The sequence below is a fragment of the Elgaria multicarinata genome, chromosome 5 (assembly GCF_023053635.1).
Source record: "Elgaria multicarinata webbii isolate HBS135686 ecotype San Diego chromosome 5, rElgMul1.1.pri, whole genome shotgun sequence".
In the NCBI taxonomy this organism is placed as follows: Eukaryota; Metazoa; Chordata; class Lepidosauria; order Squamata; family Anguidae; genus Elgaria; species Elgaria multicarinata.
The window spans coordinates 51,823,538-51,843,633 of NC_086175.1; the positions used below are offsets into that span (position 1 = coordinate 51,823,538).

At 39.1% G+C, this 20,096-nt stretch overlaps 1 protein-coding gene across 3 annotated transcripts in view; it reads right to left on the reverse strand.

Annotated features, from left to right (window-relative positions):
- NLGN4X (neuroligin 4 X-linked) overlaps positions 1 to 20,096 on the reverse strand; it is a 218,376-nt gene that overhangs the window by 100,381 nt on the left and 97,899 nt on the right. For 2 of the 3 annotated variants that reach the window (XM_063126348.1, XM_063126349.1), the window contains one exon: positions 1,102 to 1,254. In XM_063126348.1, the coding sequence (XP_062982418.1) occupies positions 1,102 to 1,254 (153 nt within the window). Of the gene's footprint in view, positions 1 to 1,101; positions 1,255 to 11,104; positions 11,165 to 20,096 lie in introns of all 3 variants that reach the window. The other variant, XM_063126347.1, reaches the window with a different exon arrangement.

A 20,096-nucleotide genomic window follows, 5' to 3' on the forward strand; every position in this document is an offset into this window, starting at 1 on the left:
CCACCAACTGCTCACTTTATTATCAAGGTAATATAAGGCAATCTAATTTTGTATTTCACTAGGTTTTAGCAACCAGAAGCCTTTAACTTTTATGAGAAAGCTTAAAAACAGACATGTGCAAGTGAGAAAATTATGCTGACCTTCAGGAGACTATCTATGCACTCCTGTAAATTGCTTGAGATTTTGAAATGTAATATAGGAATAGCCATAGTTTGCACACACACACACACACACACACACACACCTGGCAGCAAATCCCATATTTCACAAAACAAAAACCAAATGTATCTGCTAATAAGTTCGTAAGAAGATACTCAGACCTATCTTCTGTTCATTGCTACCTGGGCAGGATCTACACTACCGCTTTATAACGGTATTGAAGTGCACCGACAACTGTTGGGGCCCAAGACACACTCCATATACCATTTTCAATCCACTTTCAAAGTGTTATATCCTGCTTGGCGTAGAGCCGGCCCTGCTCAGGACTGGTGAAGTACATTGCTTATAAGGATGTATTTGTAAAACAATCTAATCTGAAATAGTCACTGAAAGAGATTGTCTCTGAGTCAAGTAGAGAAATTATTGTAGCCATTTTGCATTCATAACATTATAACCCAGTCCAGGATTTCTGAACCAACAGAAGAAGTCACAAGCAACAAGGAAAAAACAACCTCTGTGGCATAATTCAGTTTCCCCTAATCTACCATATGTTATTCGAAAAATCACAAAGCAGGTATACTAACAATTACAAGTACAGCAAGAGTTGACGAAAAGGAAATCTAAGTGATTTTAAAAAGAGTTTGGCCCATGAAAGGGGCCAAGAGACCAATAGTCACAGTTCACAGTAAAAAACAACAACCATCAGCATAGAATCACAGACTCTGAAAGGGGCCCGAGAGGCAAGGCAACATCTTTCTACCACACCACACTACCTGCCACCGTGGGGAGGGGGGGTTTGGACGCATAGGTTTCAACCAATCCAGAAAATGCATCAATCAGATTCAATAGTTTTAACAGAAATAAATTGGAAGTAACTCCAAAAAATAATAATCATGGCTTACTTATTCCAGGAAGACTAGTAGAAGAAGAAAAATCACTTACCTAGAACCCCTAGCCTGTAGTTGATGGTCACAACAATGACATTTCCGTAGCTTGCCAGTATGCTGCCATCAACTATATTCCCTGTACCTTCCATGTATGATCCACCATGGATATAGACCATCACTGGCTTCTTGTTGTTCTGATCATGTATGTCTGAAAAGAGTACAAGTAAGGAAAACACAAGAAAGTAATACAAGTATTAAAGGACTTTTTCTCTCTCTCCCTAGTTCATAAACGTTTTACTTTGCATATTTGCTCACTTCATCTATATTTCTTACCTAGTCGCATACCCTTCCCCAACCTGCTGCCATCCAGACATGTTGAACAGCAACTGCTATAATTCCCAACCAGCGTGGACAACTTCTCAGAAGTTGCAGCAGAACACATCTGGACAGCACCAGGATGGAGAAGGCTGAACTAGCCTCTGCCTCGCTTCAGTTACGACCTTCAGCAAAATGGTCTCCTGGAAGAGTTCCGGAAAAAGGCAACAGTGCCACATGAGCAGCAAATCTCTCAGTGAAGGACTGAAATGATGAGGAAACGACACCCAAGATCACAGTTCAGAATGAAGCTGTGCTGTTTTAGGAATATGTACCATAATATTCGGTCTCTGACATATAATATATAGATATACTATACAGCTGTAGAATAATTGCCCCCAAAAACGATCATTATCAGAAGGGTCACAATGGAAGTATTATTTTTAAAAAACAAACAAACATTGAATTAATTGTAAACAGCGCCACTGTCCTGGGTCTTTTTGTTCTGCAATTTCTGAAACAGATGTTACGTTTCATGAAGTGTGTACTGCAAACCAGTTACCATCAAGCAATTGCCTAAACTAACATTCAAAGTGAATTACGCAAGGGTGGGGACTCTTCAGGTAAAGCAACATGACAGGTTTTGATGAGGTCGCTCACCCTCTGTGGCAAATGCTGCAGCAGCAGAGCAGCTGGCAAATGCTGCAGCAGCTGCTCTCTGGAGCATCACACCACATGACACTTTGCTTTCAGATACCCTCAGACAGAGGCCTGAGAGTGGGTAGATTCTCTGTGAAGCTCCGCCGACCACTCAGAAGAGAAAGTAGCCAGTGTGGTTTCTTTTCTTTCTTAAAAATTTTATTTATTTATTTATTTTTACTACAATAATAACGATAAAGAACCAAGAAAAAAACCTACTTAATACAATAATCTAATAATGATAATAATAATAATAATAATAATAATAATAATAATAATAATAACAACAACAACAATAACAATAATAACATAATAAAAATGATAATAATAAAAGGTGCAACCCACCCCCTGGGACCATTATTCTCCACTCCAAAATTGTAACACATCTTGTGACGGTTTACACCCTTTCCCTTTTCCTAATACAAATTTGACAAATGGTTTCCAAATCTCCTCAAAATCATTCCACTTTAATATTCCTTGCTTAACTTCCATACACCCCATTAGCCTATCATTAATAGCAATATCCCAGACTTCTTTATACCATTCTTCTATTTTATATTCTCTTTGGTCTTTCCAATTCCTAGCAATTATCAGTCTAGCTGCTGTTAGTAAATTAGTTATTAATTCTTTATTATTTTGCGTACATTGGACCCCTTCATATATTGATAACAATGCTATCTTTGGGCCTATTTCTACCTTCCATCCCATTATTTCATTTATTTCTTTAAATACCATTTCCCAAAAAAATCTGAATATTTTTACAATCCCACCACATATAAAAATACGTACCTATTTCCTGACACCCTCTCCAACAATTTACTGAATATTTCTTATCTATTTGGTGTAATCTTACTGGTGTTAAATAACACCTCCATACTAATTTGTAGTAATTTTCTTTTATTCCTGTTGACATACTCTTAAATATACGTTGACTCCATATCTTCCCCCACTCTTGACCACTTAACTGTCCTACCATATCTTGGTCCCATATCATTTTAATATGTTCTTGTTGTTTTTCCATGCTCATTAGTATCTTATACACTGCACTCATTATACCCCTACCAACTAACTTTCCATTTTTGTTTTCTCTTTGTAAAATCAACCTTTCCATTTCTGTACACTCTCTACACTCTATATTTTCCTCTTTCCACTTTTTTGTCCATTGTTCTAGTTGTGGTGCCTCCATCCAAGCATTTCGCTTCTCTCTTACTAACTCTTTTATTTTGTTTTTGTCCATTTCCTTCATCCAATCTTTTAATTTATTTATTCCCTTTTCCCTTAAATCTTTCTCCAATTCTTTCTTCAAATTCTCTGGGAAATTCCCCATCATCACCACTGGCATTAGGGGTGATATCTTTGGCATTAATTTTTCTTTATATTTGGCCCAAATCTCTATTATATTTTTCATCAGGTTCTCTATTCCCATTTTTTTTAATTAAAAAAAAATGTTCTCCAACCTGTACTTCTTCTCTTGTGTCTCCCATTCTAACCATTGCAAATCTTTATTTCCTATCATCCTCTCTATCACATATCTTAATTGATTTGCAATGTAATACCACTTTATATTGGGGAGACCCAATCCTCCCACTTTTGGAGATTCATACCATATCTTCTTATTGATCCTTGCTTTCTTATCCCTATTACCATAATTATTAACTACTGTTTGCCAATATTTCACTTCTGCCTCCGACACTTTAATTGGTAACATTCTAAACAAAAAATTAATCTTTGGTATGATCTTCATTTTTATAATTGCTATTCTTCCAAACCATGATAATCTTATTTTCCTAAATTCCTCCATCTTTTTCTTTATCTCCTGTTTCAGCCCTTCAAAAATTTTCTCTCCCAAATCCTTTAAATCCTCAGTTATATATACTCCCAGATATTTAACAGACCTCCTCACTTTAATCTTTATATTTCTACTTATCCCCTCCTGTATCTGTTCCTTATTATAGTTAAATAACATCATTTCTGATTTAGGCCAATTAATCTGTAGCCCTTCCTCCAAACTCCTTCAGATGTTGTTTAACCCTTTCCATTCTCTCCAAAGGCTCCTCTATAGTTAATAAAGTATCATCCGCAAACAAACTTATTTTGGTTTTCTCTCTACTTCCTATCCCTTTGATACTTTCATCTTTTCTAATTATTATTGCCAATGTTTCTATTACTAATGCAAATAAAATCGGGGAAAGGGGACATCCTTGCTGTGTACTTCGGGTTAGGAAAATTCGTTCTGTCTACCCATCATTTACCTGTACCCATGCACTATTTTTTTGATATAACTTGTTTATCATACCTTTAAATCTCTCACCAAATCCCAATCTTTCTATTATCATTTTTAGCGCTGGCCATTCCACGCAATCAAAGGCTTTAAAAATATCTAAGGCTATCAACCCCGCTTTAAATGTATTTCTCCCAATTATATCTATTGTATTAAGTACCCTTCCAATTAAATTAGACATCTGTCTTCCTGCTACAAACCCGCACTGGTCTCTTTTGATATAATTAGCTATAAACTTATTCATCCTTTTAGCCATAATTGCTGTCAATATTTTTGCATCTTGATTCAATAACGAGATGGGCCCATACGACTTGGGATCTGTTGGGTCTTTCTCTGGTTTTGGTATTAACACTATCAATGATTGTTCCCATGATGGTGGGATCGCTTCCCCTTCTTGTACCCTATTATATAACACTACTAACTTAGGTATCAACATTCTTTTAAATATTTTATAATATTCTGGTCCCAATCCATCTAATCCTGGTGACTTCCCCCTTTTAGCCCATCAATAACCCCCTCTATTTCCTTGTCCGTCACTATTCGATCCATCTCCTTTCTATCTTCATCCTGTAGCTTTATTTTCCAGTGTTCCTTTACATATTCCTCAATTCCCCCCCCTTGATTTACTCTCCGATGTATACAATTCCTGATAAAAAATTTGAAAAATTTCTAACTTTTCTTTCATCAAATTACAATTCTTCCCTGCTTTATCCTTAATTACTCCAATTAAGTTCCTACTCTTCTTTGATTGCACGGATCTGGCCAGCCATTTAGAACTCTTACTAATATGTTCAAAAAATTCTCTTTTTAAATATAGCAAGTTCTTTTGTATTTCCTCAGTGTTCCTTTCCTCCCATTCCTTCCTCTTTGCCTGCAGTTGCCAGAGTGGTTTCACAGAGAGTCCAGCTCGTATGTTTTGCTGCAAGGAGACCTTCTTCAGAATGAGGCATTGATGGGGAGGTGTCCTTGGAGAGCACCTGTGCTGCTGCACCACAGACAATCTCCAGGGACACCTCCCCACCTATGCCTCACTCTGAAGAAGACCCCTCACAGCAAAGAGAGGGTGGGTGGTGATGGCTGCTACCACCAGTATTATTGTCATTGAATGAGAACTGCCACTACCACCAGCAGCAGCAGTGGGAGCCACCACCATTGTCATGGGGGCAGGGGTCTCATCGTTGTCATTGTCATGGGTGGGGAAAGAAGGAAGGCCAGTGAAACGCCCTCCCGCCTCTTGCTGTATGCTAGCAGAACATAATTTACATTAGCAGTGGGTTTGAAATGAATGCTGCCCTTGGTTACACCCGGGCCTCCGTATTTTTTATCATTTCAGCAAGATAGTTTAAAGAGTGCATAATTTTGTGGCTGCTATTGTTCAATAACTGATTCAGAAATCCTTGCTGATCCACTCCAAATCACACAGAGGTATACCAATAAATAGTGATCTACCTTCCACCCACACCTGGTCAAAAACAACTAAATGTAACCAACAATTATATGTATAGGAAACACTTATAGTGCCAATGAATAGTGGGCAATTTAAATGTTACTTACTGCCCCTATGAAGACCTTACCCATATGTGCCACCCAATGTCAGTTCATCCAAAATATATGAAGCATTTGTCCACACTAGCATTACAAAGTGCTGGGGCATTTAACCACTACTCTCAGCAGTTTGGAATGTCCATATGGGAAAGGGCTTTTTGACAACAATCAGAGAAGGGAGGGCAGATAACAAACCTAAGTACTTCGGATAGCATATATACATAATGTTGCACTAGCACAATACACAGAATATATTATTATACTATTGTTACAAACATCTTCACTGTGTGGTAGGCAGAAGTCTACGCACAAATTTGTAAACTGATGTAGCTTGAAAGCATGTTTTTCAAGAATATTACATTTTGATACCACTTCTGCTGTCTACTCATGATCAAAATAACACCAACTCTCTTGTATAATACATGTGTGCACATAGGCAGGTGGCAAAATGGAAGATATGTTGAGATTCTCAATCAGTGGGCACTATAACCATGATGCTAGTGGATAACCTGGCTTCAGTTGTCTATGCTCTGGTAACCTCCAAATTTAATTACTGCAATGCACTCTACATGGGGCTGCCTTTGAAGATGGTTCAGAAGCTGCAGCTTGTGCAAAATGCAGTGGGCAGATTGATAACAGGAACCAGAAGGTCCAAACATATAAGACCAATTCTGGCCTGTTTGCGTTGGCTGCCGGTATGTTTCCGATCCCAATTCAAGGTGCTGGTTTTAACCTATAAAGCCTTACCCGGCTTGGGACCACAATACCTGATGGAATGCCTCTTCCAACATGAACCTACCCGTACACTACACTCAACATCTAAGGTCCTCCTCCAGGTGCCTACTCTGAGGGAAGCTCGGAGGATGGCAACAAGGGAGAGGGCCTTCTCAGTGGTAGCCCTCCAATTATGGACTGGTCTTCCCGATGAGGCTCGCCTGGCGCCAACATTATTATCTTTTCGGGAGCAGGTCAAGACTTTTCTCTTCTCCCAGGCATTTAACAGCATATGTTGAGCTTTCTAACTGACCCCAGATCAATATCCATTTAAATGGACATTGTCTTCATATGTTATCTGTTACATGTTTTTATGGTTTTAAAATTTTGTATATTATCTGTTTTATGTTTTACGGGTTTAATATTTCATATATCTGTTTTCTTAAATGTTCAATATTTTCATCTTTGTAAACTGCCCAGAGAGCTTTGGCTATGGGATGGTATATAAATGTAAATAACAACAACAACAATACCCATTATGTTGTAAAAATGATTATTTTCTCTTATCCTAAAATTTACTTTCAAAATGAAGTAAAAACAAACATAAAAAGTGATCAATTGAAGTTTGAGCTATAACCAAAATGGAGAATTCAACCTGATTTGAGGCACTACATAAATTGATTCTTAAACCCTGCATATTAGAGATTACTGACTGATACAAAATCTGGTCATAGGGCTGATCTCCTCTCATTTTGCTTCATGCTCTTGGTTGAATTTGTAGAAGCATTCAAGATTAAGCTTTAAAGTTAAATGAAAGGGGAGGAGCAAAATGATGAGGGGAAGGGCTTAAATCTTGGTGGGAGTGCTACATCTTTTTCTTCTGTCTTTTCATTGCTGCACCTTTTGCATCAACAGTAGAGCTCTGGCCTCCACCATTCTTGTTTCCCAGAATGCCTCTGGGAAGAGTGTTAGACTGCAGGGACATGCTAGCATTCTTCCCAGAGGCACTTTATGAAGGAAGCGTGGTGGTTCCCAGAATCCCCCTGCTGTGAAAAGTACTTGGGAAAGAAAATAAATATTTCAAACAAAAGAAGGGAGGTAAGGTAGGAAAGCTCTCCCATGCCGGAAATGCAATCCATGTCCTTCCCATCACAGCCATTTTGAAAGTTTCAGGGTCAAATCAAAACCACTGAAAATTACCAAAATGGCTATGCCTGGTTTGTCACCTGCAAATGGTTTGACAAACCAGAAACTGCTATTTTCACCCAGCCAGCAGATAGGCCATCATTTAGCAAAGCAAGGAAAGAAAGGTGCATGGAAGGAGTGGTGGGAATTGCTGGTAATCTTCAGGGTGGGGGTGGGAAGCTGATACGCCACTTTTTCTCCCCTGCTCAAAACGGCTTTCCACTGAAACTTATTGCTGACCAAGGGTCCAGGTTGTGCATCTTTAATCCTCTTTTAGGCAATTAATATGTTTGTGTAAATAATAGCTCTTTGTTTCAAGAGCTACTTCACTGTGAAACCAATATGCTATGCTTTCTGCTACTCCACAGTTAAACTGATTTGAGATTAGAGGTAGATGAGGGAAAGGATTGGATAAAGTATAAAAACAACAATTTTTAAAATATTTTCAGGACCTGTTGCCTAACATAAATTGAAGCACCATACTGTCGTATAGAGGTCAGGCAGCCCTATTCTATTTCTTCCACAGTTTAAGATGAAAAGGAAGAGGGCGAGACATCACATACATGGTGTTATATATGTTACAAGTTATATATTATATTTTGCCTTGCCAGTAGCCTTCTTCAGGGAGATGGGGGATCCCTTCTCCAAGTACTGCTCCAGCAAAATTAGTTTCTGATGGGGGTGATAGAACAATACCACCTATATTTTGAGTATGGAGCAAAGGTATACTTCCTTTCTTTGGAAAGGAATATTGCATCATTGGAGGTCTGCAGAAAGAAAGGTGAACTCTTGCAATAACAAGGAAGCAGAGATCTTAACAGCTGTACTTGGAAAGGTCAGAAAAGCCACATTCATTCTGAACCCTCCAGAAACAAGGAGTTTAAGAGGTGGCCACACCATGCTATTCACAATTCTAAAGGGAACAGAAAGGGCAAAGGTTACAATGCTAGTTGAAATAGTGTCAAATATCAAAACGTAGACAAAATATGGGAGATGGCTAAGAAAAAGACCAAGGAAAGGTGGCTAAAACCCACCCTGCAGAAAAACGTGTCCAAATAATTCATTGCCAAATTGCAAAAGGAAGTGAGGCAGGTGGCTACTAGGAGGAGGGCTTTCTCCGCTGTGGCACCCCGGCTGTGGAATGAGTTCCTCAGAGAGGTCCGCCTGGTGCCTACACTGTACTCTTTTTGTCGCCAGCTGAAGACCTTTTCATTCTCTCAGTATTTTAACACTTAATTTTAACTTAAATTTAAATTTTACTGTTCTAACTCTGTATTTTAATCTTATATCAATTTTGCTGTGTGATATTATCCTGGTTGTGCTCTTTATACTGTATTTTGTATTTGTGCTTTTAACCTGTTGGCTGTTTTATTATGGTTTTTATTTTTGTGAACCGCCCAGCTATTATATCGGCTATTGGGCGGTATAAAAATGTAATAAATAAATAAATAAATTGCCCTTGCTAGGGGTGAACAACCTGAACCACATGCCATCCTCAACCTATTTTCAAAAGCCTACTGCAAGCAATCAGTTCAAACCTCTGGCTTAAGCAACCTGTCCCTTCCCTGACAGAATGGGCAGCAGAAAGACATACAAACAAAACAGGGAAATGATAGTAATAAGAGGGCTCATCTACACCAAGCAGGACATCCCACTATGAAAATGGTATGGAAGTGGTATATAAAAGGCAGGAGCCACACTACTGATTTATAGGGTACTGAAGTGCACTGACAACTGTTGGGGCCCATTGACACATACCATATAACACCTTCATACCACTTTCATAGTGTTATATCCTGCTTGGTATAAATGTGTCATGGGCCCCAACAGTTGTTAGTGCACTTCAATACCACTATAAATCAGTAGTGTATATCCTGTAGTGCACTTCAGTACCGCTATAAAGCAGTAGTGTGGCTCCTGCATTTCATATACCGCTTTCATAGTGGAATATCCATTTTGAGTTCAGAGAGTGAGGAAAGTGAGTGTCAGAAAGAAAGAAAATGGGCAGATACTGCCAACGTTTTGCTCTGGACACTCTCAGTACTGAGAATGTGCCCCTATGTAGGGAAACAAAAGGTTTCGCTCTGGTGCCCTATGAAAACTTTTGTCAGGACATGCGAGGAAGGAGGCTAAGTGCATTTTAAGTCTGAAAAGCATCCAAAGGGAAATAGACTGCCACCAAAAAGTAGATTTTCACTAAAATTCAGAAGAGATTACAGATTAACTCCAATAGAACAGATCTTAATCACTTTTATCGGCACCAGAGCTAGTCTCTCAATCCGCGCCTGCACAGTGGTGCCTTCATACCCTGCCAACTACACTTCTTAATGTATATACATATATAATTCTAAATGTATATATGTATAAAATTCTGTGATTGGTACTAAAAGAGAGAAAAATGCAAATAACATTAAGGTTCTTCCTTGCACATGTTAACTTTGCTTATAGGGAAAGTTCTTATTCTCTTGCATTTGATAGCAAGCAACCAATAATTAACAGGAGTTTCAGTCAATCCCCCTAAAAAACACAGTTGGGCTTCTTGGACACCTACCGGGATGAAAGAGTTGATACCACCTGAGCGGCTGCACCCACAGCACTCTGCAGATTTCATAAAACATTTACTCATGTAGTTCTGCTCCCTTGCATATTTGCAACAACATGCAAGTCATGGAACTCCAAAGGGGATGGACATTGCTGTTGTGTTATATAAATACAAAAACAAAAATATCCTGGGAGCAATATGGGTGTAAATGAGAGTGGGAAATATTGCCCCAATACACATGCAAAGGAAGAAAGTTTTACGGAAGAAAACAAATCAACAGACAAAGCTTCCTTCCATTTTTCTGGAAATATCACACACTAAAGACAGAAAAACAAACAGCAGACGACATAGTTGCATCCACTTTATGGGGAAGAGAAAGAGGAAAATAATGTGAAAGTGAAGTTACACAATGTATTGCCGGGATAAAGGAAGAGATACACATGCATCGTTTCAATTCCATTTATTCTTCCTAGGCAACAATTGGGAATGGGAATAAGGAAGCATTTGGTTGTAAATAATATTTATGTTACTCACTTCACATATATTTACAGATAACCTGTATTCTTATCTCAAAAAGAAATTGCAGTCATCTAAATGCTAATTTGTGTCTTTTTTTTTAAAAAAAAAAAGGGGGGGGTGGGGAGAAAATTTTATTCCAGATAAGAAGAAAATAAAGCAGCACACGGGAATCTGTGTGATTAAATAAAGGAGGAGGAAAAGTTCATGTTCATGCATATCAGGGGGTTGAGTTTTGGAGGGGGAAAAACCAAAAAATACCTTCATCTTCCCCACGATCATTACTGGTTATATCATCTGCGTTTTTCTTTGTGTTGGCTCCTGAGGTCAGAGTGAGCAGGAGAATAAAGGGAAAAAAGAGATTTCAAAAACAGCAGGTTCCCAAAAATTGAAAGAAAAAGAACTATCCAAAAAATTGAAAAAAGAAAAAAGGAACACAAAAAATAAAAAATTGAATTTTAAAAAAGAAAGGATGCAAACTGCACGCTAACACAAATGTTAAAAAACAACAAAATTAGGAAACACTAGTTGGAAAAAACTGTATGGTGTCACAATGTGTAGGATCCAATGCTGGTCTCTTGCTAGTGAAATAGATTTCCATCCCCCCTCCATCCTCGCTGTTGTGTCCCCAAATCTGCTCTGGAGCGTTAGGTGACCCTCTGGAGTAGATTTGGGGTGAATACAGAGTGCTGCAGGGGTGAGAAATGGATGGGGAATCCCCGCTGCACCAATAGAAGTTCACTCACATGACATTGGATCCAACCCAATGTAATAAATTTGATTAGAAATGATTGTTTACCTTATATTCAAAATTGAAAAGAACAAAAAAAAATTACAGTATTTTGTACACATGAATTCTTTGCAATTCAGGACAGCCCAATTCTCAGTGCCCAATATCATTCATAAAGTTGTTTATCAGCGGAGCTCTTTGAGGACTGGGGATCAATGGTGAAAATTGAGTGAGAAATACTGTTTAAGAAGCCTGTGTATCCAAAGAACTACATAAATCCTTCATATCCAGGGAGGCATGGACTAGAGTTTCTGAAAAAACAGCCCTCAGTGCTGCATTGAAAACATATTTTGAAACAGGGAAATTTCATAGGCATTTGAGTCTGCAGTTCAAAGGGGAAAAGCCAAAGAGCACACCCAAGCACTTGGATAGACCTATGTAGCCTGTTAGATCTTGTCCTCTGACAAAATCCTTACAGTATTCAGAATGCATTTATCGGTAATAATAATAGAAAGAATAATCAAGCACTTAAACATAGAAGTTTATTATTATTATTATTATTATTATTATTATTATTATTATTTATTTATATAGCACCATCAATGTACATGTTTTACTGTACAGAGTAAAACAATAAATAACAAGACCCTGCCGCATCAAAACACATTTCTACTGAAATCAATAACATATTTTAAATGTCTATGATCATACAGAGGTGCATCTAAGTACAAAGGTGTCAAGTCTGTAAATGGATCATGCAGTTCTGAGATTATAACTGACACAATTATACAAAACATATTACTTACCATGATAGCAAAAAACACCATTAATGAGGAAATTGCAAAACAAAATTGCTCTTATTGAAAGCCAAGAATTCTACAAAGCTCTGTGCATATTGAGACAGAACAAGTCGGAACTCTGGTGGAGTTTTATAAACTATGGCAATAATTGCTGTCAGCTGAATTGGGGAAGATCTGTAGCAGCCCACCTGAACCTGCTGCCCTCAGTAGCAGCCTAACTGAATGTGATGTGTTGGACTACAACTCCCAGAAACCCTCAGCCAGCCATGTTGCCTGGGAATGCTGGGAGTTGCAGTCCAACACATCTGGGCCGGATCTACACTACTGCTTTAAAGTGCTTTATAACAATTATAAAGCACTTTAACTGCTTTAAGGAACGCCTCCTCCCATATGTACCTGCCCGGACCTTAAGATCATCTACAGGAGCCCTTCTCCGTGAGCCCCTGATAAAGGAAGTGAGGCAGGTGGCTACTAGAAGGAGGGCTTTCTCCGCTGTGGCACCCCGGTTGTGGAATGAGCTCCCCAGAGAGGTCCGCCTGGCGCCTACACTGTACTGCTTTCGTCGCCAGCTGAAGACCTTTTTATTCTCTCAATATTTTAACACTTAATTTTAACTTAAATTTAAATCTTACTGTTTTAGCTCTGTATTTTAATCTTATATCAATTTTGCTGTGTGGTTTTATCCTGGTTGTGCTTTTTATACCGTATTTTGTAATTGTGCTTTTAACCTGTTGTTTATTGTGGTTTTAATTTTTGTGAACCGCCCAGAGAGCTTCGGCTATTGGGCAGTATTGAAATGTAATAAATAAATAATAAATAAATAAATAAATAAATAAAGCGCTTTAAAGCAGTAGTGTAGATCCGGCCCTGGAGGGCCCCAGGTTGGGAAGGATGATCTATGAGGACGATCCAGGGCCTAGGAAGAGAACCACTGTGGAATTTTCTCATGTTCATGTTTTTCTGTGCATGGCTGAGAATGGAGGGAGTAGACAGACTTTTCAGATTACTGTGATTTTCCTAGAATCTTAAGATTGGTGTGAAAAGATGGAGAAAAATCAACAAAGGAAGTTGACATTAGTGGAACTAGAAGCTGCAATGAAAATTAATGAGGAAAATCATTAGGCTCACAATCCAAAGGATCCTCAGTATTAGGATGTCCAGGATACATCGCTAAAGAAGTGGGCAAAAGAGGACAGGGATTTGTATAAAATTTGAATGTGCTAATGTATATGCTTAAATGCAAACAGAAGTACAATCCACCTTAAAATAGAAGTACCATCCATCCCACCATGATGATGTGATCTTTCTGCCTGCTCAGTCAGTTGTCTAGTTGTAACTGTTGACGGACACCTTCAAGGCCCTGGCCTCTCTTCTTATGATGCTTTATCTTTAAAGCGGACATGGACTGGGCAGTCCTTTAAATATGCAACACATTTAAATAGAGCATTGACCTCTGTAAAGTTTGACACAACAGGGCCACCTTACACAGTGTACTAAACATGAATGATTTTCCTTCTAAGTGCAAAGGGATATTTCCTTGTGCGATGCACCAAAAGATAAGAGTAGATATGTGAATCATTCCCTTTGATGTTTAACACAAAACATCCACATGTTACCAAGGGGAACATTTACAATCTTTTTGTAACATTCATCTAACAATGTAATGGTGACCATCTGTACTGACACACAGACTTTGAAAACCCTCTACATTTTGAACTGAAATCACCACCAAAGCCAGTTTTGTTCACCGAAAAAATTGTGGCATACCTCTTCTAGAATACCTATATTTGTACATGGATAGTTTTGAGTAACATAGGTCTTAGATAGACCTAAGGTTTATCCCAGGATCGTCCCGGGACAGGATATGCCGGGAGCAGGCAGGGACGATCCCGGGATAAACCTTAGGTCTAGCTAAGGCCGTAGACAAAGCAATTTAATACATGGCACAATGTTTTGTTTGTTTTTAAAAAATCCAGATTTCTTGATATTGCTTTTTGAAGGCTTTCAGATATCATCCACATCAACCCAGATCACCAGCAAACATAGTAAGAAGAGCTGCTTATACAATTCTTTCCAAAAGTTTCCAAAAGTTTCATGAGTGGTAGTGTAAAAAGAGTGATTAGCAGGTGTAGGACATGCAGATTCAAACCTTATTCAGAAATAGAAATCATTTGGTGCTCTTGGGCAAATCTAATTGCAATACATTCACTCAACTGACTTCTTTCTGCATTCCTACTGGGAGATGGTGCCTGCTGAAATCAGGACGCAAGCACACAATAGAAGAGGTATTGCAGAAAAGTAAATTATAGTTCTAGCATAGTTTTAGTTTCCTGCCTTGATACAGGTTTCTCCTTGGCCTCTTTCTAGTGTGTCCTAGTCCCTGCACCTTGGATACTGTCCAGTTCTTGCCAACTACCCACTTGTTTGGACTATGATCATCCAGCATTAGAATATAAAAAGTAGGAACTGCAATAAAATGTGGTAGTGTGAAGAGCTTCTCTTCAATGTTCTACCCATATTCCACTCCTCTCCCAGTCAGTTCTCCATACCGCCCTATCCCCAGTGAATCAGTATTCTGGGATCTCTGAACATGCTCAGTCCTAAATGGACTATACAGGGTTCCCTCATCATTAGGGGAGTGGACATAAGCGATGGCACCCATACCTTAACATTGGAAACAGAGGGAATGATGCCACTCCTGGACTGCTAAGCCACTTTAATCATCTGGCCTTTTCAACTAGACCAACTTCGTCTCTACTATGTGGACCACAAAGTTATTCTCTCACCACCTGCGATACCTACTGACCCTTGTAAGAGCCAGAATCAATGTCTGATAGCAACAAATATGGTTAAAATACATAAGTCATCTCAGAGAAAATCTATGAAAAGCATCTTCTGTGACACTCAGTGAAATTTGCTATTCAAACTAATTTTTTTAAGCCCTCTTGCTCTGAAGTCTGCTATATAACAAATGCAACTTGCCCTGAAACCTTCAGTTTTCCCTCTGCTCTCGTATTTCTACTGAACAAAAAATGGAAAAATGAGTCAGGTGAAAGGTGATTCTTTTTAACCTTTTTTAGAACCTTCAAAAAGTTGCTAATTTCTCCCCTTTTATGTGTGCCTTTTGTCATGCTGCTAGTGTAACTTGATGCTGCTGGTGACTTTTGCATTATAACAATACAAAGAGTGCAAGCAGAAAATGTAAGAACCATCAGTACCTAGCTGGCTGTGTTTTCAGACAATCTACAGAAGTCTGGACCACATTGTTCACTTGATGCTGTCCCATAGGGATGTCAGAGAAAACTGCAACACAACCAAATGAGTTTGGATTTTATGAATCCAACCTGTGGATTCTGCAGCAGACAGGCTTTTTCCCTTCTGGGATGAGTCTGCAGAGTTGGAGATCATTTCCTTAACCTTTTGGAACTTCGCGCAAATTTTGTCATAACAAAATATGCACAAATATTTTTTTGAAAATTGCCCAAAATCTGCATTTCCACAATAGGCCATTTGTGCATTTTGGAATTTTTGCATTTTGGAAAAGTTTGTGCATGTGCAAATTTCCATTTGTGCAAATTCAGAAAATGCAAAAAATAATAATGATTCTGTCAATTGGCAGACAATGGAATGAAAGGTGCCTGGAAATCTGCAAAGCACACATGGAACAGATTATTACACAATCGGTACATCCCTAGTCTCGCATTTGGAGGAAAGATTTACATAGTTAATGTTCAGATTCTGCTCGAAGTCAGAATGCAGTGGAATAAATATGTGTCAATGATCAACTTTGTAAGATTTTGCTGTTAGAACATTTTAAACAAATGTTCATTTATAAAAACAATATTTTTTTTTAATATTATACGGCAGAATGGACTTACATGCAAAAGCGACATGGACTAGGAAACGATTTGTCCATCCTTAACTGGCAGTCGTCAGCACCTATTCATTTCTGTGTGTTTCTTACTTCTCATGTGTTCATTTAACTGTATCCATGTCTTTGTTTCCAGGTTCTTTTGAGCATTTTATTGGTTTATTTCTTCAACCTCTTCCTTTTTAATAATTTCACTTACATCACCCAAGAGTTTTCAACACAGTGTCAAGATTCCCTGTGGTCCAGTGTAATCTACTCTTGACAAGTCTAGCAGTAGCTACTTCAGCACTTCCCAGCCCCCAACTAGCTTTTCTCATGAAAATGATGGATAGCTTCTGCAGCCTGTACAGTGTACAGACCAGACCATAGTAATATTTCCCCATGAAAGCCTTTGCAAAGAAGAGTTCACATGTCAGAATCAGCCTTAAGTAATTGTGCCATGACTTTTTACAGGTGAGAGCCTGCTTTGCAACAACCTACTTTATCAGAAGCATGAAACAGGCAGAGAAAGATGGTGGATAGAGACCGTTTCTACATGAGGCTGTTAATTGGCTGTTTGCTGCATCCACTTTCAGTTTTGTCACAGAATTGACCTTCAAGCAGTACACAAGGAGGATTTCCTTTCCAGGTTTTCCTCTACTTAACCTCTAGGTGGCACTGTGATATAGCAGAATAGCACAAACACACAAGAGGGAACCCTTTCACAATTTAGTGCCTCATTTTCTTCCCCCTCCCCCCCTTAAAAAAAATACTCCCTGAAAGTGCTAGTTAGACACAGAAGTGAAACATTGTCTAAAACATAAATAACTGAGTAGGGAATGACAAATGTAGAATAAATGTCTTTTGTAGAACAGGTCATGGATTAAGTAAAGGGCATGGGAGTACAGTTTTACAATGTTTCACAAAGAGGCAAAGGGATAATATCACAAGAGCAGGTGTAAAATACATGATGCAGGGATCAAATGAAGTGAAAATCCCCAAAGTGACTACATAAAATTGTCTGTGCTTTATTGCAACCTGCGTATAATTTTTTGTGAGGAGCTGTATCTTTGCCCCTCCCTTTCTTTCTTTCTTTCTTTCTTTCTTTTTCTTTTTTTGCTACAACAAACACAGTACCAGTTATTACATCATAAATGGTAAATACTGGTAAGAAATGCCCTAACGTGGAATTAGCCAGCTTACATATTTCATTCAGAAGAATGAAGTGTGGATGTCATGGCTGATCTCAACAGAGAACTCCAGATTCACATCCTCACTCACAACTCTTTGGTACATAGGTCTGCCCATTAGACAGAAATAAATCTCTTTTTTTGAACAAGATAGATAACTAACTGCACAGACATCACATTTTCTATCTGCAGTAATTGATTTAAGGGGGATTTAAGGGAGTATGGTGTGTTTGTCAGGGAGAGGCAGAATTTAAGTTAATGTTTGCTTTTACATAATTATATTCAGGTTTTATATAATTCTATTCAGGTTAGTGTAAATTACATTTATTTTAACTATTGTTAAAATAGGGACTTTTTTTTAAAAAAAAAAAGAGGGAGAATGCTTTGTTTTACCAGGGAAATACAGAATTTTCCCTTGATTCATATGTCGGGCTTGTATCAATTGCATGTTTACTTATGTTACCTTTATACAAATATATATTTCCCTTTGTTGAACTCTTGCTTTGTGATAGTCATGATAACTAGATACAGATTACCAAGTCTAAATCTGAACTCTTTGGTTTAAAGACCCATCTCAATTGTTCTTTTATTCATTTTCTAGAAACTTTAGACATATTGCCACAAGGAAAGAATGAAAAGCTTCCGTTTCTTTATACCTGAGTGCAATTAATTTTCCATCCATTTTGAAAAGTTCAGTATTCCCTCTTTGGCCTTAGCTAGACCTAAGGTTTATCCCAGGATCGTCCCGGGGTTGCCCCTGCCTGCTCCCGGGATATTCTGTGTGTCATTTATATGGACAGGGGTGACCCCAGGACGATCCCAGGATAAACCTTAGGCCTAGCTAAGGCCTTTGTCCAGGCTCCTGGGTTTACAATTTCACTGTTGTAGTCAAATCATTATACATGGCATCCAGGCTACAAACCAATATTGCAGGTTTCCTCTTTACTATTTAAAACACATTCTTCTGTCCCTAATCCTCTTGTCATGATCTGATTACCTGTAATGTTAACTGCTCTGAGTTCTCCCTGTGGATTCCACTTATCTTATTTTGTGTCTCTCTCTACCACAAACAAAAAGCTGTAGTTAGAAATCATTCTAGACACAACATGAAGGATATAAGGGAGGAACACAGAAAATATGTATAACCCAAAAGGGGTGGCAAGAATAGCACAGGTAGAAGTCTAAAAATGCAGATAGAAAGAGGCTACTCAAAGCTAATTCAGGAATTAATCATTTTATTTTAAGAGAAGTCATGGAACTTTTAATAGGTCAAAATGGAGGTCATAATGCTCCTGCCAAGGCTGATAAGGGCAAGATGTGCAACTTCAAGCCTGATTTTATAGGGCAGTCCTACTGGGTTCAATGAGGCTTACTCCCAAGAGTTTTATGGTGCATTTTCACTGCGAATTTGCAGTCCTTGACATTTAACTGCATGAGGGAAATTTAGATTCAAATCATTTACACTGTATTTTGACCAAAATCTGCCTCGCATAGTCCAATCATCAAATGTGAAGCTGGCCCAATGTCCACATTTAACGATCTCCAGTATGCAGCTTGTACTACAAGCAGAGACCAGTTCAATGAACATCATGCCAGTTTCTTGTAATCAGTGAACAGTTAGGATGAATTTAATGATAGGAAGCAATCAAACTGCAGCCATAATATTTGAAAGCTTTCTCTACTTCTTGATTAGGATTCATTTAATAACAAAATTATATAATGCATATTTTATTTTTAAAAAACCAAACACCACTGAGGACAAAAGCTACATTTTTCCATGCTATACTTTAAATGTCAAGTCTTGCCGTTTCTTTAATTCTCCAATGTATCACGACGCTTACATCATGCTGCGTGGGGTTACATCATGTTCTGACCAGAGATGTAACCCATCGCAATGCAATGCACACATCGCAGTGTGTCAGTGAGTTAAAGAAATAGCATACTTAAATTGTTGTCAGCTTGTCCAGATGGTCGCTGTGATAATAGACGTTCTAGTTTAATTACATCCCTGATAAATCTAAAATAACAGGTTGCTACATTGCTGAGAAAAATAATGGATTTAGGTACAAAAATACCCCTTTCCCAATTTTATATATGGTCAGTGTAGAGGACTTGCAGACAGGGCCGGCGCTGCCATAGAAGCAGCTCAGGTGGCGGCCTAGAGCGCCAAGCAAAGGAGGGCGCCGAACGGCGCACCCGGAAGTTGCTCAACTAGAGCAGCTTCCGGGTGCGTTGTTCCAAACTGCCCCCGCCCCGGCCGCCCCCCAACCCCAGCGTCCTGGCTTCGAAGCCAGCGCCCGGCCGGAAGCCGCTCCTGGCTTCGAAGCCAGGACGCTGGGGTTGGGGGGCGATGACTTCAGAACGGCGCGCCTGGAAGCCACTTCTGGGCGTGCTGCTTCAAAGCCTCCACCCCGACCCCCAACCCCAGCGTCCTGGCTTTGAAGCCAGGAGCAGGCGCGGGGGCGGGGTTTGGCTTCAGAACAGCGCACCAGGAAGCCACTTCTGGGTGCGCCGCTTCGAAGCCACCACCCCGCCCCCCAACCCTAGCGTCAGAGCGGGCGCAGGGCGGCTTTAGTATGGCACGCCTGCCTAGGGTGCAAAATAGTCTGGCGCTGGCCCTGCTTGCAGATCAGTGTTTCTATTCTTGACCTGAAAAACCAATTCTCCCATCTGCCCACACTGA